Source organism: Rhinopithecus roxellana, chromosome 2, assembly GCF_007565055.1.
Source record: "Rhinopithecus roxellana isolate Shanxi Qingling chromosome 2, ASM756505v1, whole genome shotgun sequence".
NCBI classification, from domain to species: Eukaryota; Metazoa; Chordata; class Mammalia; order Primates; family Cercopithecidae; genus Rhinopithecus; species Rhinopithecus roxellana.
Window position 1 is genome coordinate 143,120,454 of NC_044550.1, and position 26,619 is coordinate 143,147,072.

Sequence of the window (26,619 nt, forward strand, 5' to 3'; positions counted from 1 at the left end):
TTGAACTTGGGAGGCGGAAGTTGTAGTGAGCTGAGATGGCGCTACTGCACTTCAAACTGGGCAACAGAGCAAGACTCCGTCTTGAAAAAAAAAAAAAAAAAAACAGCCTGCAGACAACATACACGTCTCTGCCATTTCCATGAAAAGGTGGAATTACTGTGAGACTGGAGATGATGTAATGTTTGATATATATATATGTATGTATATATATATATATTTTAGACAATCTCTGTCACCCAGTGGTGTGATCATGGCTCATTGTAAGCCTGTAGCTCCTGGGCTCAGGTGATCCTCCCATCTCAGTCTCCTGAAAACTGGAACTATAGGTGCACACTCACCACCATGCCCAGCTATTTATTTATTTATTTATTTAAAGAGATGGAGTCTCACCATGTTGCCCAGGCTGGTCTCGAACTCCTGGACTCAAGCAGTCCTCCCGCCTTGGACTACCAAGGTGCTGCGATTACATGCATGAGCCACCGTGACCAGCCTACTTAATCTGAAAGTCCCCATTTTACAGGCAAGGAAACTAAGGAAAATTTAGTTAGCGCCTTGCCGGAGTTTATAACGTCTGTGAATGTTCTCTGAATCAGCTGTGGGGACTGAGAAATGTTTGACTCCCATGCTGTGTGGATGCCTTGTCATTAAGACAACCTCCAAGCTATGTATGTGTAGAGAGAAGAAAATGAGAACCAGTCTACTTTTAATATCCCTAATAAGCCATGGCTTCTAAAAAGACACATCCTGCTGCTCACAAGTATAAGCTTCCATGGGCAGCCAAGCTGCCAAATGGTCAAAAAATGCAGAGGGTTTAGTCCCTGGGTCTGGCCTACATCTAAAAGTAAGGTAGTTTTGGGGCGACCAGTATTTTGCTTTTCAGCTTTTAGCCTGAGGTGGGTTGCAAAGGGACAGCTTCCTTTCAGTCCCTGCGGTTGACGTTCCTCTTGGAGAGGACATGCCAGATGCATTCAGAAGACTAAACTGCCAGGGTTTCCTTGGGGAAGGGGTTGGGGGCCACCAAGGTGGATCCCTTCAAAAAGACTCCGAAACATGGGTGCTTCATGGGCTGCCTTGCTTTGGAGAAGTCCACTAAGCTCCTAAGGTGGCGCAAAGTTTGTCCAAAGAAGACACAGGAATGACTGACACCCCAGAATGACTGACACCCCAGAATTTGTGCTTAGAGTAGGGTGTGTCCCATGTCCCTCAGGACTGCAGTGCGTAGAGAGGTGTGAGGGCTGGGACCAGCTCTTCCACAGAGCAACATGGCCGGGCCCAGGGAAGTTTAAGGAGTGTTGGTCATCGCTGAAATGGTGGCCTTCTTGTCTTTCCCCAGTCCTCAACCTGGAGAGCCACCTCCAGCTTCAGGTCAAGCTCCTTGTCCCCTGAGGCAGGGCGGTTTGCTCAGGCCAGTCGCTTTTTTTTTTTTGAGGAGTTTTGCTCTTGTTGCCTAGGCTGGAGTGCAGTGGCACCATCTTGGCTCACCACAACCTCTGCCTCCTGGGTTCAAGCGTTTCTCCTGCCTCAGCCCCGTGAGTAGCTGGGATTACAGGCATGTGCCACCAAACCTAGCTAATTTTGTATTTTTAGTAGAGACAGGGTTTCTCCATGTTGGTCAGGCTGGTGTCGAACTCCCTACCTTAGGTGATCCACACACCTCGACCTCCCAAAGTGCTGGGATTACATGCACCTACGTGCTCATAATAGTTCTTAGAATTGCACTTCACTGTGTAGAAAAGGTGAGGATTTTCTGCTTCTACAGCATCCATCAGGGTTCTGAAGTCCACACAAAATATATCCCCTGGAACAGTCGCAGTTGCCTGTGTTATCTGTTGCTAGTCCTTGTGAGGCACCAATCTTGGTGTTTTAATGTCTGCCTGGCATCATGCCTAGTCTCTACAGATCACAAATGCCGGTAATGATGAAAAATGACGACTCCCCATTTTCTTTTTTTTTTTTTTTTTTTTTTGAGGCGGAGTCTCGCTCTGTCGCCCGGACTGGAGTGCAGTGGCCAGATCTCAGCTCACTGCAAGCTCCGCCTCCCGGGTTTACGCCATTCTCCTGCCTCAGCCTCCCGAGTAGCTGGGACTACAGGCGCCCGCCACCTCGTCCGGCTAGTTTTTTTTGTATTTTTAGTAGAGACGGGGTTTCACCATGTTAGCCAGGATGGTCTCGATCTCCTGACCTCGTGATCCGCCCGTCTCGGCCTCCCAAAGTGCTGGGATTACAGGCTTGAGCCACCGCGCCCGGCTGGACTCCCCATTTTCTAGTTGGCTTTTGCAGATCCAGACTCAGCACTATGGTGCTCCTTACATGTCTTACTGACTTCTAGTGTGTTTTTCTATTAGTCCATTCTCATGCTGCTATAAATAACTCCCTGAAGCTGGGTGCAGTGGCTTATGGCTGTAATCCCAGCACTTTAGGAGGTTGAGGCAGGTGGATCACCTGAGATCAGGAGTTCGAGACCACCATGACCAATATGGTGAAACCCCGTTTCTATTAAAACTACTACTACTTGGGAGACTGAGGCAGGAGAATCGCTTGAACCCGGGAGGTGGAGGTTGCAGTGAGCTGAGATTGCACCACTGCACTCCAGCCTGGGCAACAAGAGCAAAACTCTGTCTCAAAAAAACAAAACAAAACAAAATAAAAACCTGCCTGGGACTGGGTAATTTAGAAAGGGAAGAGGTTGAATTGACTCAGTTCCAGATGGCTGGGGAGGCCTCAGGAAACTTAATCATGCTGAAAGGGGAAAGGGAAGCAAGGCATATCTTATATGGTGGCAGGGGAGAGCCAGAGCAAGGAAGGGCCACACCTTTAAGCCATCAGATGTCGTGAGAGCTTCACTATCAAGAGAACAGCATGGGGGAAACTGCCCCCGATTCAGTCACCTCCCACCCGGTCCCTCCCTCGACATATGGGGATGACAATTTAAGATGAGATTTGGGTGAGGACAAAGAGCCAAACCATGTCACTATTCAAGCTTCTTCAAGAAGAATGGATGTAGTGCTGTTTACTGAAAATAACAGGTTTTATTCAGAATAACATGGTCCTTGCTCAAGAACACCAGGAGTAACCAGAGAACCAGGGGAGAAAGGTGCTTTAAGTTAGCAATCAGCATTGATAAAGAAACGTTTGAGAAACACCCCAAAACTGAAGTACTGATCAGCAGCCTGGCCCAGGTTCCTCAGACGTGATACTTGTACATGTTCCTGTTAGGTTTTTTTTCTTCGAGACAAGGTCTGGGTCACCCAGGCTGGAGTGCAGTGGTGCGATCTCAGCTCACTGCAGCCTCTGCCTCCTGGGCTTAAGCAATCGTCCCCACCTCAGCCTCCTGAGAAGCTGCGGAAACAGGCACATCCCACCATGCCTGGCTTAAATTTTTTGGTAGAGATGGGTTCTATGTTGCCCTGCTAAGACTTTGAAATAAGATACAATAGTGAAATAAATGAAGGTTATTACTCTCATGGGAGTGAAAGGTTGAAGGTGTGGTTTAGAGTAGAAATGTGCTTGATTCTGCACTCTAGTTTCCATCCTCCCTACCTTGCCGGCTTATTGGCTAGCTCCTTGTAGGAAATGCTGTCAGCATCACCTAAGCAGGCTACAAACTGCAGGACAGTTTATGTGAGTAGCAAAGACAAAAAAAGTCTTGTCAGTGCAAGTATTGGGGGTGGAAGGTCAACCCATTATGGGTAAAATACAAAACTAAGCATGATAGCTTTTCCTTTTTTTTTTTTTTGAGACAGGGTCTCACTGTCACTCAGGCTGGAGTGCAGTGGTGCAAATGCACATGTTTCAGGCCTTTATTTAGTTACTTATTTTGAGACTTCAGATGGAGTCTCGCTCTTTGCGCAGGTTGGAGTGCAGTGGCACAATCTTGGCTCACTGCAACCTCCGTCTCCCAGGTTTTCTCCTGCCTCAGCCTCACGCAAAGCTGGGACTCCAGGCGTGCGCCACTATGCCCGTCTAATTTTTGTATTTTTAGTAGAGACGGGGTTTCACTATGTTGGCCAGGCTAGTCGCAAACTCCTGACATCAGGTGATCTGCCTACCTCAACCTCCCAAAGTGCTAGGGATTACAGGCATGAGCCAACATACCTAGCCTATTTTTTTTTTCGAGACAAGAGTTTCACTTTTATTGCTCAGGTTGGAGTGCAATGGCGCAATCTCGGCTCACCGCAACCTCCACCTCCCAGGTTCAAGTGATTCTCCTGCCTTAACCTCCCAAGTAGCTGGGATTACAGGCATGCACCACCATGTCTGGCTTTTTTGTATTTTTAATCAAGACGGGGTTTCTCCATGTTGGTCAGGCTGGTCTCGAACTCCTCACCTCAGGTGATCCACCTGCCTTGGCTTCCCAAGTGCTGGGATTACATGCGTGAGCCACCACACCTGGTCTATTTGTTTTTGAAACAGTTTTGCTCTGTTGCCCAGGCTGGAGTGCAGTGGCACGATCTTGGCTCACTGCAACCTGACTTCCAGGCTCAACTGATTCTCCCACCTCAGTCTCCTGAGCAACTGGGACTACAGGTGTGCACCACCACACTCTGCTGATTTTTGTATTTTTGGTAGAGACAGGGTTCACCATGTTGCCCAGGCCGGTCTTGAACTCTTAAGGTCAAGTGACCTACCTGCCTCGGCTGCCCTCCCAAAGTGCTGGGATTAAAGGTGTGACTCACTGCACCCAGCCATGATAGCTTTTCTTACCTCTCATTCTGGTCACCTCTTATCCCAGATATGTTTATGTAATCTGCTTGCTCTCTTGAATTTTTTTTTTTTTTTTTTTTTTGAGACAGAGTCTCACTCTGTCACCCAGGCTGGAGTGAAATGGGGTGATCTCAGCTCACTGCAACCTCCGTCTCCCAGGTTCAAGCGATCTCCTGCCTTAGCCTCCCGAGTAGCTGGGACTACAGGCACATGCCACCACGCCCGGGTAATTTTTGTATTTTTAGTAGAGACGGGGGTTTCACCATGTTAGCCAGGATGGTCTCAATCTTCTGACCTTGTGATCCACCCGCCTCAGACTCCCAAAGTGTTGGGATCATAGGTGTGAGCCACCGCGCCTGGCCTTGAATTTGTTGTGAAACTAAGTATGTGAGTGCAGAACTTGCAATGAATGGATGAACCATAGACTAATATGAATCAAAGGCTGCTTTTAAATTCTTAGGTTAAAAAAATAACCTCTTGGTCAGGCCTGGTGGCTCAGGCCTGTAATCCCAGCACTTTTTTAGGAGCCTAGGGCAGGAGGATTGCTACTTGCAATGAATGGATGAACCATAGACTAATATGAATCAAAGGCTGCTTTTAAATTCTTAGGTTAAAAAAATAACCTCTTGGTCAGGCCTGGTGGCTCAGGCCTGTAATCCCAGCACTTTTTTAGGAGCCTAGGGCAGGAGGATTGCTACAGTGAGCCATGATCATGCCATTGCACTCCACCCTGGGCAACAGGGTAAGATAACATTTCAAAAAAAAGCCACCCCCTAAAACCAACTTCTTGTTTGGAAATTCCGAATGTCCCTCAGAATTTATCATCCACTATGTTCTTCCTTAGCCACTGTAAGCTACATCAGAGTACCCAGCCAGGAAGTTTGAAGGTGGCTTTTGATTTCTAATTAGGATATTCAGACTCCAGCATCTCAATAGAAAATATGCAGAGACATTCTATCAACTTGTGACATACCAGGGGTACATGAATATTCAGGGCTCCACACTACTATATAATGCTGCATTTCTTGGTTTTATTTGAAACAGTGCATATTTTTAGCATTTTATGGTAGGATTTTACACTTGTCATTTACACAAATTACAAGGTTCTGCTTCAAGTTTTTAAAAAAAATTTAAAAATTCAGCCCATGTGCAGCACAAGAATATGCAAAACTACTTTACATTATACACACTTTTTATCAAAGGAGATACAAAATTCTGGCTTGTAGTTTTAGACAAATACAAGAAGCTTCAAACTAGACACAAAGGGTTAACATTAATTCTCAAATATAAGTCTGCACTTTTGTGTTGTAGTTCTCTGAGATGTGAATACCAAATTCCTAAGGGATTTTTATGTTTTCCTTCAAAAAGGAAAACTAAAAAAATTCCCATAAACAAGTCCCTCCCCATCAGCTTGATCTTTCTACAATCCTGCTCTTGCTTCCCTTAGTGCCAGACACTTGCATCATGTTACAGAATTGGGGTGGGCCATTTACATCAGACAAAGACCAGATCCTTTTGAGTAACTCCTCTCCTGCAAAAATCTAAACAAGAATGTATTGATGCAGATAGTTCTGCTACATTTTGTTTAATATGATGTAACTCTTGGTAATCTAGTAAACTGACGCTGGGCAATTAATCAAAGGGAGGAAGAGACAAAGGTCCCTATCAATGCACTTTTTGTTGGTGACACACTGGAAACCTTAGGAATCAAGTTGTCTGATGCTAAGAGAACTTTAAACTCTTTCTAAATAGAACACACCTACTGACTGCTTGAGGGACTTCTCTGATACTTATGCATAGATACTCTTTTTCAGCATGTTGGAGGCAATATTTTATACTTTCTAAAGGGTTCTGAAGAGGCAATAAGGAAGAGTAGGGCTTTTTCTGCCCCTGTAAAGGTATCGTTTTCTATCATTGGTATCAATTGTTCCCTAAGCATCTTCTGATACCTAAATGTGTGTATATGCATATTTAAAATTACCCATCTTTCAATCAATACACAGCCAACTCTTGATTATCTATGAGAAACGTAAGTGACATTTACTCTCAAACTTCACTCTAACAGAAACATCCACCTTTGATACACTTCATGGTTTTACTTCCCATGTACACCATAGCCTATCAAGACCAAGTTATAACACAAATGTTGTTTCCTCTGACCCATGCTAGGAATGTGTAAGGAAATGGAGTGAGCACATTCTGCTAGGGCTTTGCAGATGACTCTACAGTGGACAATGAGGGCAGGATAGAACTCTGGACATGAGAAAAGACAAATTTCACGTTCTTCCAGAATCAGGTCTTACATGCCTTCGTTATTTTGTTCTAAGTTTATCATTAAAATTAAAAACCTGAGGCACAGTCACTATTTTATATAGATAATGGAGAGTTGACTGTAATCATGTTATGACTTTAGCTCTTTAACATGAAAAAATTCACAAGAAAGCGTATGATAAAAAGATTAAAAAGACTGCCATGACATCTAGAAGCATTTATTTTATGCCAAAAACTTAAATATGATTATGTGTACACAAAAAGTGCACACATTACCTATGCTGAACAATGCTGAGACATAATATATTGATGCAAGTTTTCTAAAATAAACATAAAAATGAGCCCAGACCATCAGACAAAAGCAAAACACTTATTTCCCAGTAGCACAATGCTGAAAATTGATAGCAATCCTAAAACACCTCCAACTTTCCTTACAAAGCTGCCAAAGTCCAACTATTTTTTAAAAATTGACTTTTCTTTTTTTACATTAATAAAAATCTGGTGACAAACATTATAAAACCAAATTCTGGACAGTCTTTACTCCTTTAAAATTCCAAATATTCCAACATAATCACAGGAGTAAAAACCATTTTAAAGTGATATGCTTTATGAAACAAACAACAATATGTACACTTATTGCAAATTATATTAAACTAAAATGAGGGGAAATCAAAATATGAACTGTTTACTACTTGCAAATCAATAATTTTAATTATTTTCTCACTCTGATAAAAATCAGAAAGCAACATTTATAAAATTGCCACCACATCACTTTTCATAGCAGGGAACCGAAATCTGTACATCTCATTTTTGCAGAAAAGTAGGCAGGCAGAAAGAATTATACATAAAAGTTTCCAAAAGGAAAAACAAAGAAATATTTAATCTGATCTCTTTTCTTTTAAAAAATTAATTCAGTAGACTTCTATTTTTTCCTGTGTAACATGGGACTTCCTGGCTCTAAAATGGATGAATTTTCAGTGTCAGTGTAAAGACATCTTGTTACTTTCTTTAAAATAAAAACTGCAGCGTGGAAATTAATGGTGTATTACGCATTTAAACTCCAGATAGGCAGGAACTGGAACCAAGTGTTAAGCAATTTGCTTAATTATTGACTTTTCATAAGAAAAGTCTAGGGGAAGGGTGAGAACAGAGTTGCTTTTAGCCTCTCTCTCAAGAGTTTCTGCTGTACATTTCCATCAGAGGACTTGTGGTCATGTGAAAAGGAAGTAATAGTTTCTGTAGTTTTCAAGGCAGAGAGTGTGTGTTCTGAAGTGAGCTTCATTTTCTGTTCAAGGACATTTGTGAATCCAAGTTTTTGCAGAAGCTGAAGCCTGCTTCTGTTTGGCCTTCATTTTCTCCCTCTGCGAATGCGTTTTTACCTTAGGGATAAGAATAGAATGCACAGTTAGAAAAGATGTGGAGAAGATATAAACCAAACTAAAATGATTTCATTTCTATAGTTGTTATATAATAATATATATATATATTTTTAAAACTTATGCATCAGGGTCTCACTCTGTCACTCAGGCTTTAGTGCAGTGGTACGATCATGGCTCACTCAGCCCCAACTCCTGGGTTCAAGTAGTCCTCCACACTCAGTGTCCAGCCTGAGCCTCCCCGATCGCTAGGACTATAGGTGCACACCACCATTGTTGGCTAGTTTTTAAATTATTTGTACAGACACAGGGTCTCATTATGTTGCCCAGGCTGGTCTTCAACTCCTGAGCTCAAGCGATCTGGGAATTCACTATGCTTCTCAGATTCACTACAGGGATTACAGGCATGAGTCACTGTGCTTGGCATGTTATCTAAAATCCTTAAAAGGTTTTTCATTTTTTCACCTGAAACTTGGTTTAAAGAGCCTTTCCCTAAACTATATAAAAACAAAACACCAATAAAGGAGTTTTTGTTTTCAATGACAGTGCTGCTATCCAATGCCCTATTTGCTTACAACAATAAAAGCTATTTATGACACTATGGCAAAATGAATTTATAAGTAGCAAAATAACTTCCGAGACTCCTGAGCTGGGTAAACATACGTTTTAGCATACTAAAAACACCCCAACCAAACCAGGAGGAAAAAATCAGCGTTGTTTTTTTTTTTTTTTAAAGAGATAAGGAGGAATTCCCCCATTGCATTTCCCTAATAGGGAGAGAAATTCTGATCCCTGGAAGCACAGGAGAGTGGGACATGACCTCTTTCTCAACTCCTCTCACCTGCTCCTCTTTGGGAGGAGGAGGAACTCATCTAATAGATGCGATTGGGGAAAATGAACGAACATGTTGGGTTTGGCTTCACCAAGATTTGTTCTTTTGCCCTGAGAAGTGCATTCTGGTTTGTCTGTGGCTGTTCAATTCAGCGGCAAGGCATTAGCAGCCCAACTTGCCTAATTCATTCCACATTTTTATTTTTATTTATTTATTTATTTATTTAGTTAGTTTTTTGAGATGGAGTCTTGCTCTGTTGCCAGGCTGGAGTGCAGTGGTGTGATCTGGGCTCACTGCAAGCTCTGCCTCCTAGGTTCATGCGATTCTCCTGCCTCAGCCTCCCGAGTAGCTGGGACTACAGGTGTGTGCCACTACGCCCGGCTCATTTTTTCTATTTTTAGTAGAGACAGGGTTTCACCATGTTGGCCAGGACGGTCTTGAACTCCAGACCTCATGATCCGCCTGCCTCGGCCTCCCAAAGTGCTGGGATTACAGGCGTGAGCCACCATGCCTGGCCCATTCTACATTTTTAATCAGCCTGATCAGTAGTAAGACTGTCTCCTTTTCAACAAATTTTACACCTAAAAGAGAAAGAAAGATATATTCCCAAACTCCTTTACTATGTACATATTTTATAAAGGTAACAATGCCAAAAAAGCTAAGTGATTATTACAATTCATACAGAGACTATTAGTGATTATTATAATTCATAGAGACTATTAATTTGTTATACTATTTGAAGCAATTTTAACAATATGCTACTAAAGCTTTTTTTTTTTTTTTTTTTTTTGAGGCAGAGTCTTGCTCTATTGCCCAGGCTGGAGTGCAGTGGCATGATCTCGGCTTACCACAACCTCTACCTCCCAGGTTCAAGTGATTCTTCTGCCTCGGTCTCTTGAGTAGCTGGGACTATAGGTGTGCGCCCCCAAGTGTGGCTAATTTTTGTATTTTAAGTAGAGATGGGGTTTCACTATGTTGGCCAGGCTGGTCTTGAACTCTTGACCTCGTGATCAGCCTGCCTTGGCCTCTCAAAGTGCTGACATTACAGGCGTGAACCACCGTACCGGCCAAAGAATTATTTACAAGCTGCCTGCTACACCTTCAGGAAGCTTCCCTTTCCTAGCCCTGAGTCCTCTGTATTTCCTGGGCTGCTCTCACAGACTTGTGAAAGACCCAGGTCACTGGAAGAGCCTCCTGGACTTGATTCTATGTACCAAGATGTACCAAGATGAATTGCCATCACTGAAAGCACTTGGCTTCTGAAAAATTTCATGTTATTTTGAGAAAAATTCACTTGTTACTAAAAAAAATTCATACTGAACTAATATATAGCTGTTTAACACATAAGGATACACACTTGAGGATATATACTTAGGGGTTAATTTTGAGATATGATGGGAGGAAAGTTCAATATACAAATGAGCACAAAAACTCAGTAAATTCTTTAAGAAAAACAAATTCTAAGATCCTTGAACACTCCCCCACACTAAGCATGCTAAACAAAACATGTTAATCCAAAGACTAGAAACCCACCGTCTGTTACCCTACAGATATTCTGTTTAAATTCAGATTCCTCAGAAATCACAAATTTGGGGTTATTTTTCCACTGATGTTTATTGACAAGCTCATCTTCAAGGAAGAATTTGGCCTTAACTGTAAGCAAAACATACTCAAGAATCAGCAAATCTATTCAGAACATATTTTCAATTCAAAACATTAACTGTTTGCCCTTTGAATGATAGCCTTAACACAAAGAGGAAAAACAACTGAACTAAACTACTGAAATGACCATTCCTTCACCCGAAACTCAGAGACCCAACACTAATGTCCAGCTAATACTGTTGACTGTTCCCTGACCACAGTGAAAATGGCTGATTTTTATTGGTTTTATTGGGTGAACTAAACGAATTTTTGCAAAACGACTAAGAAGTCCAAATGCAGCCCAAAACATAAACAGGACTACTTACTGAAACCCACATACATGCAAATAGCTGAGAGAATACATTTACCACAAAAATCCGATCTAAAAATTCTAATGTTAACTTTACAAGTTAAAACCCTCAGCATCAACTCCCAGCTAAAACTGAGGCCAGTAGGATTTTGCGTATCCTCTCTGTTTTGGTGGAATCAAGTATCCTTGAACCATATAGGCAGGAATCAAGCTAAAAATAAACATTATTGACCCTAATGTTGTGAGTAAAAACCTAGTAAGTAAGAGGAATTCTGCAAGGGTTAGCACTTGCCACATATTAGAAGTTATGGCTGTGGTATTAAAATGGCTCTAGAAGCTTACTTAACACATCAGAAATCTATCTAAAAGAGCTGAAGATGAAATGAAGTTAACAAACCTAAAGTGTAAACTGTAGTTGGCATATACTAGGGCCTAAAAATGATTTTCACTAATTAATGATTAATCATAACATATGATAGCAAATAGCAAGTAAAACAACTGGACAAGCTTTCTGGAGGTGGTGCTGGTGTGAAGTACCCCTCTGGGGGGGATTCTGTACTCAGATCGACAAAAGAGCACCTATACATGACTGGGGTGAGGTTAGGAGGCAAGCTCTTTTAAGGTATTACTGCAGAGTTGTGATCAGAGCAGGAAATGATCATCTGGGAAGTGAAAAATAAAGCAAGTGAAAAGTGTGGAGAATCATGCAAGGAAAAATAAGACTGATAAATTGGGCATCTGGAGTTAGAATGCAGACATACAGAGAAACACAAGGGTGCCAGGCCTTATTTATCAAGTAAAACCCAGGGCTGAACTTAGAGCAATCCACATCAGACTCCATAATGTAAGGCCCTTAAGGAGAGCTGATTCTATCATCCTAGGTTCATCTGTAGCTCAGTAATGTGTTTGACTGCTCTCAGGTTTGGCACCTCTATGTCTTCTCTTACCAGTTAGTTGGTTGAAACTGTAATGATACAAAACCTGAACAGGATGATCCTCACCAGGTCTCACGAAAATGCAGGTGGAATGTCAAATCACTCACAGGGAATACTAGCAGTTTATGAGAGCTATGTTTAGAATCTTGTAGCAAGGTGGAAGCTGCAGTTCCATATGAAATAAAAATAGTTGGCACTTTCAGGATTTTGACCATTCAACTGAAGGACATTCAAAACATCAACTGAGGCTGGGCGTGGTGGTTCACACCTGTAATCCTAACACTTTGGGAGGCTGAGGTGGGTGGATCATGAGGTCAGGAGATAAAGACCAGCCTGACCAATATGGTGAAACCCCATCTCTACAAAAATACAAAAATTAGCTGGTGTGGTGGCACACACCTGTAGTTCTAGCTACTAGAGAGGCTGAGGCAGAAAAATTGCTTGAATCCAGGAGGTAGAGGTTGCAGTGAGCAAAGATTGCGCCACTACACTCCAGCCAGGGTGACTCCATCTAAAAAAAAAAGAAAGAAAGAAAGGAAAAGAAATTTCCGGCCAGGCACGGTGGCTCACGCCTATAATCCCAGCACTTTGAGAGGCCAAGGTGGGCGAAATCACCAGGTCAGGAGATCGAGACCATCCTGGTTAACACGGTGAAATCCCGTCTCCACTAAAAATACAAAAAATTAGCTGGGCGTGGTGGCGGGCACTTGTAGTCCCAGCTACTTGGGAGGCTGAGGCAGGAGAGTGGTGTGAGCCCAGGAGGTGGAGCTTGCAATGAGCTGAGATGGAGTCACTGCACTGCAGCCTGGGTGAGAGAGCGAGACTCCGTCTCAAAAAAAAAAAAAAAAAATTTCCAAATACTACATAAATTAATAAATTAGAGGAGAAACACAGCTGCAGCTACTGCTGTGAGCAGTATGTGAGGCAGACCAGATAATAAGTAACATGACGGGATCTTAAGCCATGCCCTGTGTAGCACTAGCCAAGTGACCTAAGCAAAGTCCTTTCAGGTCTTCATTTCCTTACCGCTCATATAGTGTGGTACTTGCTTCATAATGGATGTTGGCAGGTCAGATATCTGCTCATAAAACATTTCCTACTGTCACTACTAATACAGATGGCAGGCACCTATCTCTCAGGCTGCAGTACAGTGGCACCATCATGGCCCACTGGAGCTATGAACACTAAGGCTCAAACAATCCTCCTGCCACAGCATCCCAAGTAGCTGGGACCTCACAGGTGAATACCACCACGCCTGGCTAATTTCTTTTTAAATTTTTTGTGGAGACAGGGTCTTGTTATAGTACCATATATCATTTGAACTAATTTTTGTTAATTTTCATTTTTTTGAGACAAAGTCTCACTCTGTTGACCAGGCTGGAGTGCACTGGCATGATCTTGGATCACTGCAACCTCCGCCTCCCAGTTTTAAGTGATTCTCCTGCCTCAGCCTTCTGAGTAGCTGGGATTGCAGGTGTGTGCCACCACGCCTAGCTAATTTTTGTATTTTTAGTAGAGATAGGGTTTCACCATGTTGGCCAGGCTGGTCTCAAACTCCCGACCTCAAGTGATCTGCCCACCTAGGCTTCCCAAAATGCTGGGATTAAAGGTGTGAGCCACCATGCCCAGCCCATTTGAACTAATTTTCACCCGAGTCTTGTTCTTGGCATTGGGTGTTACATTCAATTAAAGTATGCCACTTTCAAAAACATCTGATCTATCTCTCGGTTTTCCTCTCTGACCCTAAAATGCAAGGATTTTCTTCGCATATACTACCAAAAGAGGTGAAAAAGATGAGTAGAGTTGGTCTAATTTAACTGGTGATTATTTCAAATAAACTACTGTTTTTACTTAGTTACTAAAACTGTGTTCAGCCGGGTGCAATGGGTCACGCCTATAATCCCATTTATATAAGGGATCAAAAGCTATATAGCCCTTTATACCTGGGTTTCCTCCACTTTGAGGAGGAAATGACAGTACTGGAGAGAATGACAGTACTAAGCCACATAGAGTTGTTTTTGTTTTTTGAGATGGAGTCTTGTTCTGTCATCCAGGTTGGAGTACATGGTGCGATCCTGGCTCACTGCAACCTCCGCCTCCTGGGTTCAAGTAATCTTTCTGCCTCAGCCTTCTGAGTAGCTGGGATTAGAGGCACGTGCCACCATGCCCGGCTGAATTTTGTATTTTTAGTAGACAGGGGGTTTCACCATATTGGTCAGGCTGGTCTTGAACTCCTGACCTCGTGATCTGCCAGGCTTGGCCTCCCAAAGTGCTGGGATTACAGGTATGAGCCACCGTGCCCAGCCATAGAGTTGTTTTAAGCCATAGAGCCATAGGGTTAACAAACAAAGAGCTTATTATTGAGCTTGGCTTATAATAAGCACTATATTACTGTTAGCTGTTTTTTAACACACTAAGTTTTAAAATTGTGATAAAATATGTATCAAATACAATTTATCATTTTAACAATTTTTAAGTATAGAGTTTAATGGCATTAAGAAGATAAAGGGACTGGCGCGATGGCTCACGCCTGCAATCCCAGCACTTTGGGAGGCCGAGGCAGGCGGATCACCTGAGGTGGGGAGTTCAAGACCAGCCTGACCAACAGGGAGAAGCCCCGTCTCTACTAAAATACAAAATTAGCCAGGGTTGGTGGTGCGTGCCTGTAATCTCAGCTACTAGGGAGGCTGAGGCTGAGACTGAGGCTGAGGCAGGAGAATCGCTTGAACTGGGAGGCGAAGGTTGCGGTGAGCCAAGATCACACCATTGCACTCCAGCCTAGGCAACAAGAGTGAAACTCCGTCTCAAAAAAAAAAAGAATATTAGGAGTCTGGCTGCCCAACACGGTGAAACTCGTCTCTATTACAAAAACAAAAATTAGCTGGGCGTGGTGGTACACATCTGCAGTCCTAGCTACTCAGGAGGATGAGGCAAGAGAATCCTTGAGGCCAGGCGCAGTGGCTCAAGCCTGTAATCCCAGCACTTTGGGAGGCCGAGACGGGTGGATCACGAGGTCAGGAGATCGAGACCATCCTGGTCTACACGGTGAAACCCCATCTCTACTAAAAAATACAAAAAACTAGCCAGGCGAGATGGCGGGCGCCTGTAGTCCCAGCTACTCGGGAGGCTGAGGCAGGAGAATGGCGGGAACCCGGGAGGCGGAGCTTGCAGTGAGCCGAGATCGTGCCACTGCACTCCAGCCTGGGCTACAGAGCGAGACTCCATCTCAAAAAAAAAAAAAAAAAAAAAAAGAGAATCCTTGAACCCAGGAGGCAGAGGGTGCAGTGAGCTGAGATCTCCCCATTGTACTCCAGCATGGGTGACAGACCAAGACTCCATTTCAAAAACAAAACAAAAACCCAAAAACAAGAATATAAGGGATCTTCAAAAAGTTCATGGAAAATGAATGTTATGAAATAATAATGCGTGGATTTCAAAAAAAAATTTTTTTTGCACCAAAATAAACTCATACTAACTTGTTATGTCTCAACAGGATCTAGTATGAGGCACTGAAAATGTTTGAAAAGTTTGAGGGCTGGGGCAGGAAGACTGCTTGAGTCCAGGAGTTTGAGACCAGCCTGGGCAACACAGCAAGACCCAAAAGATTTAAAAAGAAATTAGCCAGCCATGGTGGTGCACACCTATGGTCCCAGCTACTTGGGAAGCTGAGGCAAGAGGACTGCTTGAGCCTCAGTGCTCTCATAGAACAAAGTGAGCCATGATGGTGCCACTGCACTCCAGCCTCAGTGACAGAGTGAGACTGGTCTCTCAAAAAAGTTGTGAAGAGACCGGGCACGGTGGCTCACGCCTGTAATCCCAGCACTTTGGGAGGCCGAGGTGGGTGGTTCACCTGAGGTCAAGGAGTTTAAGATCAGCCTGGCCAACATAGTGAAACCCCATCTCTACTAAAAAAAATAATAATAATAAAATAAAATAAAATTAGCTGGGTGTGGTGGCGGGTGCCTGTAATCCCAGATACTAGGGAGACGGAGGCAGGAGGTAGAAGTTGCAGTGAGCTGAGATCGTGCCATTGCACTCCAGCCTGGGCAACAAGAGTGAAACTCCGACTCAAAAAAAAAAAAACAAACAAAAAACAAAAATGTTTGAAGAGAGTCCCTATCAGAGCAATAGGAATTCTGCTAAAATTGAAGCAAGAAAAGCATCAAATGTCTGGTGAAGCTTGGGTAGAAGAATGGTGAAATCACTGATGCTTTAGGAAAAGTTTATGGGACAATGCCCCAAATAAATCGGTAGCTTAAAACTGGTAAATTTTGTGTATGTGTGTATGTGACAGGGTATCCTCTGTCAACCAGGCTAGGGTGTAGTGAGGAGTGGCATGATCATGGCTCACTGTAGCCTTGACCTCCCAGGCTCAGGTGATCCTCTTACCTCAGCCTCTGAAGTAGCCAGGACTATAGGCACACACCAGACACCTGGCTAATTTTTCTTTTTCTTTTTTGTAGATATGGGGTTTTGCCATATCGCCCAGGCTGGTCTCAAACTCCTAGGCTCCAGTGATCTGCCAGCCTCAGCCTCCCAAAGTGGTAGGATTATAGGCATGAACCATGATGCCCAGCTGGATAAATTGTTTCAGGAAAGGTTGAGACTATGTTGAACATCATGCCCTCCACATTAATTTATGAGGAAAAAAATTCATCTTGTTTTTGCCAATTCAAGAGGACTGACAAAAGCAGAAACAATAGTCAACACTGTGGTCATTTCAATTGGTTCAGTTTACAAAATTCTGACTGAAAAATTAAAATTGAGCAAGCTTTCCACTCAATGGCTGTTAAAACCCTTTGCACCTAGATCAGCTGTAGACAACAGCAGAGCTTTTGATGGAAAGTCTAGACAAGTAGGATCAAGATCCTAAAGCAGTTCTTCAAAGAACTGCAATGGGAACTGAAACATGACTTTACCAGTACAATCCTGAAGACAAAGCACAATCAAAGCAATTTAGCAGGGCATGATAGCATGTGTCTGTAGTCCCAGCTACTAGGGAGGTTGAGGCTACAGTGAGGCAAGACCACGCCACTGCACTCTAGCCTGGGCAACAGAGTCAGATATTGTCTCAGAAAAAAAGGGTGCTAAGAGGTGAAAGTGGTCAAGTGATCCAGTGAAAGGAAAAGTAGACTGGTCAAGAGTAAAGGTCATGGCAACAGTTTTTTGGGATGCTCAAGGCATTTTGCTTGTTGAGTTTTTGGAAAGCCAACAAATGATAACATCTGATTATGAGTGTTCGATCAAAGTCAAAGCTTTAGCAGAAAAATGCCTGGGAAAGCTTCACCAGAGTCCTCCTCCACCATGACAACGCTCTTGCTCACTCCTCTCATCAGACAAGGGCAAGTCTGCAGGAGTTCCCATGGGAAATCATTAGGCATCCCACTTACAGTACTGATTTGGCTCCTTCTGACTTCTTTTTGCTTCTTAATCTTAAAAAAATCTTCAAAGAGTACCAATTTCTTTTGGTCAATAATGAAAAAAACAGTTTGAAATGGTTAAACTCCCAGGACGCTCAGTTCTTTGGGGATGGACTAAATGGCTTTTATCATTGCTTACAAAAGTGTCTTGAGGTTGATGGAGCTTATGTTGAGAAATAAAGTTTATATTTTTATCTCTTAACTCCACTTTTCCATGACCTTTCTGAAGTGGTCAATTATTTATATTATGTACAATCTTTATCACCATCCATCTCTATAACTTTTTCACCTTCCCCAGCTGATACTCCATCCCCATTAAACACTAAAGCCTATTCCTACTACCCTCAGTCTCAGGCTCAGGCAATCCTCCCACCTCAGTCCCCTGAGTACAGGTACACAACATCATGCCTAATTTTGTATTTTTGAGATGGAGTCTCACTCTGTCGTCCAGACTGGAGTGCAGTGGCACAATCTCTGCTCACTGCAACCTCTACCTCCCGGGTAGCTGAGATTATAGGGGTATGCCACCACATCTGGCTAATTTTTTGTATTTTTAGTGCAGACAGGCTTTCACCACATTGGTCAGGCTGATCTTGAACTCCTGACCTTAAATGATCTGCCCACCTTGGCTTGGCCTCCCCAAGTGCTGGGATTATAGGTGTGAGCCACCGTACCTGGCCATAAACATTGTCACTGAGACCAGAAAACCATCACAGAATACCGTATTCTGAATGACACACTGCCCATTGATCTACTACTGGCATATTTAAGATCTCTAATGTGCCTTTTCACTCTGTAAAGAGAAGGCCAAATGCCGTTTGATGATACTGGGGCACATAGTGTAGCTAAAAGCAAAGCAATGGATTTTACAATGCTGTAAATGAGAGAAGGTCTAATTGCTACTGAAAAAGTTTTCAGGGTTCAAGTATGTATCTGGTTTTTTTTTTTTTTTTTTTTTTTTTTAATTTTGAGACAGAGTCTCACTCTGTTGCCCAGGCTGGAGTGTAGTGGCCAGATCTTGGCTCACTGCAACGTCTGCCTCCCAGGTTCAAGCAATTCTCCTGACTCAGCCTCCCGAGTAGCTGGGACTACAGGTGCGTACCACCATGCCCAGCTAATTTTTGTATTTTTAGTAGAAACGGGGTTTCTCCATGTTGGCCAGGCTGGTCTCAAACTCCTGACCTCAGATGATTCACCCGCCTTGGCCTCCCAAAGTGCTGCAATTGCAGGCATGAGCCACTGCACCCGGCCTCAAGTATGTATCTGTACATTTTAGTTAGATGGTACAGCGACAGCGAATGGTAGGTAAGGTCAGGTGGCTTAGGTAACCTGTGTGTGATGATTAGTACTTTTTGTGTGTAGGTGAAGAAAAGGACAGATCTCTTGAAACTGTTTAGAGAATTCTGGCAATCTCCAGGGAAACATTCAACTTCTATATAACTGAAAAATGTATGTTAAGGGGTAAGGAAAGTAGAATTCAAAACAGTAACGATAACAGTTGGGCATTTATTTTGTAATAGCCCTTTTGCTAGGTGCTTTCTTTATATCTACTGATCCATTTAATTCTTAGAGGAACCCGTTAAGATACATACTGTCATATTAATGAAAAAGGGAGGCAGAGGTTCAATAAAGGTCCAGGTTTGAGAAGAAAGTCATGTAAAATTTGCCCCTAATATTGGCTTTCATTACTACACTTACTAGCTAATAGAAACAGAAGTGAGTAGGAGAAACACACTAGTACTCAGATCAGGTTTGAGCCTTCTGGATCAGATGCCATGAGAGGATGTGAAAGGTTGCCAAGAGGGCACTTAGATGATGTAGAAATTTAATAGTTCAAAATTTCAGAATTTCATAAATGCTTATTTTTTTTTTTTTTTGAGATGGAGTCTCACTCTGTTGCCCAGGCTGGAGTGCAATGGCGCAGTCTCTGCTCACTGCAACCTCTGCCTCCTGGGCTCAAGCGATTCTCCTGCCTCAGCCTCCTGGGTAGCTAAAATTACAGGTGCCCATGCCCATGACCACATCCAGGTTTTTTTTTTTTGTATTTTTAGTAGAGATGGGGTTTCACCATGTTGGCCAGGTTGGTCTCAAACTCCTGACCTCAGGTGATCTGCCTGCCTCAGCCTCCCAAAGTGTTGGGATTACAGGTGTGAGCCACCGGGGCCCAGCTCATAAATGACAATATTTTAAATGTTTTTATACACATGCTTCAGTGACTTTTTTTTTTTTTTTTTGTTTGAGACAGAGTCTCCTTCTGTTGCCCAGGCTGGAGTGCAGTGTCACAATCTTGGCTCACTGCAACCTCTGCCTCCTGGGTTCAAGTGATTCTCCTGCCTCAGCCTCCCAAGTAGCTGGGATTACAGGCACGCATCACCACACCTGGCTAACTTTCTGCATTTTCTTTCTTTCTTTTTTTTTTTTTTTAATTTTAGTAGAGATGGGGTTTCACCACGTTGATTAGGCTGGTCTTGAACTCCTGACCTCAGGTGATCCACCTAGGCTTCCCAAAGTGCCGGGATTACAGGCATGAGCCACTGCGCCCGGCCTGACATTGAGTTTTATAAAAATAATGAAGCAGGATAGTGGGGGTATCCTGAGCTGATCAAATCTGGGACTCTTCCCTAGAAGAAACTCAAATACCTGCAGTCTAATTTCAGGGGTAAATGAGTTAGGTATGTAAGGAAAAAATGAGGAAGAGTTAAGTTCTAAGGCCAAGGTGAAAGGAGCCACCTTCTAGATTTCCAAAAGGAAAAGTCTGAAATCTCAGCCCAAGAATGATCAAAGATGAACAGTTTGGTAAGCCGTTTCTCTGAGCAAGGTAGGGAAGATGTAAGTTGTTGACCTGTGTTAGAATTAATGAAGAATTAAAGAGTGGGGCCTATTACCTATTGACATTTCATGACTGTTTTCTCCATTATGGGAAATTGTATCCAAAAGGCAGCCCTTACTTTATGTCAACCTCTGCAACCACTTGAAAGGCACTAAGCGAAAGAAATACTTGTCTTGTTAATGAAAATAGAAATATCAAAATACCATATACTAAAAAAAATTACACAAAGAAGAAAAGATTTTTCTTCAAATTCGTGCCTTAAAACTGGAGGTTATGAGATAATAGCAGATGCTATTATAAACTGACCCAGGAAAACCAGATACAGGTTTCACTCTCAAATGCTTAGGTGTTGAGGTGACTGGCACTAAGGATATACTACGTATAAAACAGAACGTATAAATTCCTACTTCAGGAAGAATGGCATACATTACCTTTGTAAGTCAATTTGTCTTTCTGCTGGTGCTGCCTTTTTGGCTAAATCTTGCAGTTTGGGTGCTTTGGCATTACCTGCTTCCAAACCCCCAGGGCTCTCCTGACCCACTGCGGCTCTCTTCCTTCCCTTGTTAACAGGTTTATTTAGATCATCATTTTTGGTTGCATTGCCCTGAGATTCAGACTTGGGTCGACGTCCTCTCCTGGGTTTGGAAGGGGCAGGCGGTCCCGATTCATCTACTTTCTCATCTGTTTTTTGTTGGATATTCTCTGCACCAGCTGCTGTTACTGTTCTTTTCTTTCCTCGGTCACTGCTGATGTTGCCCTGGGTAGCCTGATCAGAATTAATTTCCTAAAAAAGCACAAAACAATTCCATAAACACAAATTCCTTAAATATTAATGATCTCTATTAGAAAAGAGTGTTTTGAAAGTATTTTAAAGGAGTCTGGATTCAAGGGCTTCCAGTTAACTGCTTACATCACATTAGGAAAGTAAGCTCCTTGAGGAGAGTGACTGTGTCTGGTCCCTACCATGGTGAATAGCATATATAATGTGCTCGATAAATGCTCACTAAAAAGCAGAGGCTGGGAACAGTGGTTCGCACCTGTAATCGCAGCACTTTGGGAGGCTAAAGCGGGAGGATCGCTTGAGCCCAGGAGTTCCAAACAATCCTCGACAACATAGTGAGATCCTATCTCTACAAATAATTTAAAAAATCAGCTGGGCATGGTGGCTCATGCCTGTAGTCCCAGCTACTTAGGAGACTGAGGTGGGAGGATTGCTTAAGCCTGGGAGGCTGAGGTTACAGTAAGCAGAGATTATGCCACTGGACTTCAGCCTGGGTGACAAAGGGAGAGCTTATCTCAAAATAATAATTGCAGGCCTGGCACGGTGGCTCACACCTGTAATCACAGCATGTTGGGAGGCCGAGGAGGGCGGATCACCTGAGGCTGGGAGTTCAAGATCAGCCTGACCAACACGGAGAAACTCCGTCTCTACTAAAAATACAAAATTAGCCAGGCGTGGTGGCCTATGCCTGTAATCCCAGCTACTCGGGAGGCTGAGGCAGGAGAATAGCTTGAACCTGGGAGGCGGAGGTTACAGTGAGCCGAGATTGCACCATTGCACTACAGCCTGGGCAACAAGAGTGAAACGCTGTCTCAGGGGGGCAAAAAATTGCAATAATAAAAATATAAAGCACAAATAGTACTTGAAAAATAAAATTTACTTGGTTTTGTTGCTATACTCCATCCAAATGAAAGGTGCTTCTTACTGATGATATGTACTAAATGTCACTTCTTAAAAGAAGAGTATTTTCAGAATTCTACATGCTCTTCATGTTTTCTTTGTCTATGAGTACATCTAAGTATAATAATCTTTGTAGTTCTGTAATGTGAAGTTCTTTAACTTTTCATCTCATTTCAGTTGCAATGAGCTGAGATCATGCCACTGCCCTCCAGCCTGAGTGACAGAGAAAGACTGTCTCAAACAAAACAAAACACAGAAATTATTATTTTAATTGACATAATTCTAACTGATTAAAGAGAAAGAGAGTAATACAATCATCGAAAGAATTAGATTAAATCTTTTTAATTAACTAATTTTCATTTTCCCCAGAAAATATTCCCAGAAAGACAAGGGAAAATAAATGACAAATCTTCCATGTTTCAAGAAAATTTAGTTCAAAGAAAATTCCCAGGAGTAACAACTTAAGTGAGAAAACCCACAAATCAGTGTTTTATTTTAGAGTTTCCTTTTTTTTTTTTTTTTTTTGAGATAGGACCTCGCTCTGGTTGCCCAGGCTGGAGTGCAGTGGTGCAATCTCAGCTCACTGTAGCTAAAGTCATTCTCCCACCTCAGCCTCCCTAGCAGCTAGGACTACAGGCAGATACCACCATGCTCAGCGAATTTTTCTATTTTTAGTAGAGATGGCGTTTCACCCAGTTGCCCAGGTTGTTCTCAAACCCCTGGACTCAAGCAATTCACCTGCCTCAGCCTCGCAGAGTGTTGGGATTATAGGCGTGAGCTACCGTGCCCAGCCTGAAGTCTCCTTTAATGTGAAGCCTCACTTTAGTGAACAGATAATCCATGAAAGGACAAGAGTAAGATGGCTTGCAGGAACTGAACTGTGAAAACAATACATAACGGATCAGAGAAGAAATATGCAAAGTCATCTTCGGGAATGATGGCGACTGCTGGACATAACGGAATGGATCAACAACACGACCAAATATTGGTCTAAACACGATCAGCGTTTTAACCTGGAGTAGGAACCACTTGTTCAACTGAAAGTTTAATAGGTGTGGGGGTTCTTGGGCATAGATTGAGGAACAAAACAGGTATGGTTCTTCATATAGGTTAGTACGGTAGGTAACTGATTTTTAAAAAGGTAAATACTTAAGCACAAACCTGTGTGCTAACAGGGTAAAGAAGCTGAGTTAGATGAGACAAGGATAACAAGTTTAAAATGGGCAAAATATGAACAGGCAATTTACAGAACAGCACATCAAATGGTCAGTAAACATACTGGCAGTCAGAGAAATGCAAATTAAAGTAGCAGGGCATTAGATCTGGTAAGCGGAGATAGAAAAAAATTCAAATGAACCGTAAAACATGTTGTTGTTGGTATATAGAGAAGAAAGTACTCTCATACCCTGCTGCTAGAAATGTCAAGTGTTCCAATCTCTCACGAAACCAATATGGAAATATCTAAAAGCTCTAATGCATTTATCCTTTGACCCACTAATACTACTCTGAGATATTCAGCCCACAAAAATAAAAGCACCAGTAAGTGTGCTTCTGTATGTATATATACATATATATGTCTTTTTTTTTTTTGGTGATGGAGTTTCACTCTTGTCATCCAGGCTGGAATGTGGTGGCATAATCCTGGCTCACTGCAACCTCCATCTCCCAGGTTCAAGCAATTCTCCTGCCTCAGCCTTATGAGCAGCTGGGATAATAGGAGCATGTCACTATGCCCAGCTAATTTTTTGTATTTTCAGTAGATACTGGGTTTCACCATATTGGGCAGGCTGGTCTCTAACTCCTGACCTCGTGATCTGCCTGCTTCAGCCTCCCAAAGTGCTGGGATTACAGGCGTAAGCCACTGCACTCGGCTGCTTGTGTGTATATTTTATTATTTTACACACAATAAGTTTATAAACAATATTTATTGTGACATTATAGTAGAAAAAAAGGGAAAGTATATGTGTATACAAATGTGAAAATAAGATTAAACTGCTGAAAAAGAAAAAAAGAGGGCCGGGTGCAGTGGCTCATGCCTGTAATCACAGCACTTTGGGAGGCTGAGGGAGGCAGATCACCTGAGGTCAGGAGTTTGAGACCAGCCTGGCCAACATAGTGAAACCTTGTCTCTACTAAAAATACAAAAATTAGCCGGGTGTGGTGGCAGGTGCCTGTAATCCCAGCTACTTGGGAGTCTAAGGCAGGAGAATCGCTTGAACCTGTGAGGTGGAGGCCACAGTGAGCTGAGATCATGCCATTGCACTCCAGCCGACAACAAAGTGAGACTCTGTCTCAGAAAAAAAAAAAAAAAGAAAGTTGAAGTAAGGGTTTGGAGCAATATAATATTACAGATCAAGCTGAAAGGAAGGTTTGGATATAACAGAAATTAGAATTTAAATTTCCAATTTCAAAATTACATAGACTTTTAGGAAAAGGCCATAAAGGTAACAGATTGCTGGTTGTACTAGATAAACACTTAGGCCTTTGCAAATGTACCACCCTTTAGTAAGTATTGTAAGTATATGATGTAACTCAATGTCTATGGCAATATGCATTTTTTTGTATGTAAGTTTGTTTAAGTCAAGACTGCTTAACTTTACACAAGGATCCCACAATATTCTAATCTATTGGTATCTGGGTTCTAAGAATTTTGATAGTAAGAGGTAACTTGTTACCTGAATCCATTGACATGCTGTGTTTCAAACACTAAGCAAAAAGAGTTTAGATAGCAAGAGATTGATCTAAAAATGTAACCTTGGGTGGGCATGGTGGCTCATGGCTGTAATCCTAGCACTTTGGGAGGCCGAGGTGGGTGGATCATGAGGTCAGGAGTTCAAGACCAGACTGGTCAAGATGGTGAAACAACATCTCTACTAACAATACAAAAATCAGTCGGGCACGGTGGCAGATGCCTATAATCCAGCTACTTGGGAGGCTGAGGCAGGAGAACCGTTTGAACCCAGGAGGCGGAGGTTGCAGTAAGCTGAGATCGTGCCACTGCACTTTAGCCTGGGCGACAGAGCAAGACTCCATCTCAGAAAGTATCCACATGTAGCTGAGTTCAGAAAATGAGAGTTTGGATAGGAAAAGTTAAGCTACTGTGGTGTAATCGCATAATCCTAGTATATTTCATGTACGCAAGGGTAATACCTAAAATATTTGATGACCACCGTAAGTATATGGCGAGCAATAAAAAGATAAGCACTTCAAGAATATGATCCTGGGTGGCAGGGGAGGGGGAAATACTTAATAGTATTTTCAAACCATTCTTACTGAGATAAATTACCAATTTCATAACAGTTGAGTCAGACGCGGCTCATGCCTGTAATCCCAGCACTTTGGGAGGCCGAGGTGGGTGAATCATGAGGTCAGGAGTTCGAGACCAGCCTGGCCAACACAGTGAAAGCCCGTCTCCACTAAAAACACAAAAATTAGCTGGGAACGGTGGTGTGCACATGTAATCCCAGCTACTCAGGAGGCTGAGGCAGGAGAATTGCTTGAACCCGGGAAGTGGAGGTTGCAGTGAGCAGAGATTGTGCCACTGCACTCCAGCCTGGGTGACAGAGTGAGACTCCGTCTCAAAAAACAAAACAAAACAAAAACAACTGAAGACCAGAGAAGTCAAGCAACCTGCTCTAGTCAACACACAGCCAGTGAGTAGCAGAAAAGAGAGGTACAAGTCAGATCTGTGTGATGCTCCTATCAATTATGCACCACTTCTTTCTCTCCTGCCAAAAAATTAAGAAATTGGGTTGGGCATGTGAGATCCAGTTTCAAAACAAAACAAAATTGGGTGGTATAGTTTAAAGATCAACAAAAAAGTCAAGCACGGCTCACGCCTGTAATCTCAGCACTTTGGGAGGCTGAGGCGGGCAGATCACCTGAGGTCAGGCATTCAAGACCAGCCTGGAGTGGCGTGATCTCAGCTCACTGCAACCTCCACCTTAGAGGTTCAAGCAATTCTCCTTCCTTGGCCTCCTGAGTAGATGGGATTAAAGGTGCATACCACCACACCCAGCTAACTTTTGTATTTTTAGTAGAGATGAGGTTTCACCATGTTGGTCAGGCTGGTCTGGAACTACTGACCTCAGGCGATCTACCTGCCTTGGCCTCCCAATGTGTTGGGATTACAGGTGTGAACCACTGCGCCTGGTCTTTTTTTTCTTTTTTTTTTGAGACAGGGTCTCACCCTGTTGCCCAGGCTGAAGAGCAGTGAGTGGTGCAATCTCGGTTCACTGCAACCTCTGCCTCCCGGGTTCAAGTGATTCTAGTGCCTTAGCCTCCTGAGTAGCTTGGACTGCAGACAAGTAATTTTTTACACTTTTAGCAGAGACAGGGTTTTACTTCAAGTGATCCACCAAGTCTCACTCTTGTCACCCAGGCTGGAGTGCAATGGCATGATGTTGGCTCACTGCAACCTCCACCTCGAGGGTTCGAGTAATTCTCCTGTCTCAGCCTCTCGAGTAGCTGGGATTACAGGAGTGCGCCACCACGCCTGGCTAATATTTTGTATTTTTAGTACAGACGGGGTTTCACCATGTTGGCCAGGCTGGTCTTGAACTCCTGACCTCAAGTGATCCACCCACCTCTGCCTCCCAAAGTGCTAGGATTACAGGTGT

At 42.9% G+C, this 26,619-nt stretch overlaps 1 protein-coding gene across 2 annotated transcripts in view; it reads right to left on the bottom strand.

The window, feature by feature from the left end:
- Nucleotides 1-5,715: 5,715 nt before the first annotated feature.
- Nucleotides 5,716-26,619, bottom strand: part of PDS5A (PDS5 cohesin associated factor A) — a 171,977-nt gene continuing 151,073 nt past the window's right edge. The window contains exons 32-33 of one of the 2 annotated variants that reach the window (XM_010384559.2): nucleotides 20,751-21,103; nucleotides 5,716-8,354 (exon numbers count right to left, since the gene is read on the bottom strand). In XM_010384559.2, coding sequence (XP_010382861.1) covers nucleotides 8,351-8,354; nucleotides 20,751-21,103 — 357 coding nt within the window. In that variant the 3' untranslated portion in view covers nucleotides 5,716-8,350. The remainder of the gene's footprint in view (nucleotides 8,355-20,750; nucleotides 21,104-26,619) is intronic. The other variant, XM_010384566.2, reaches the window with a different exon arrangement.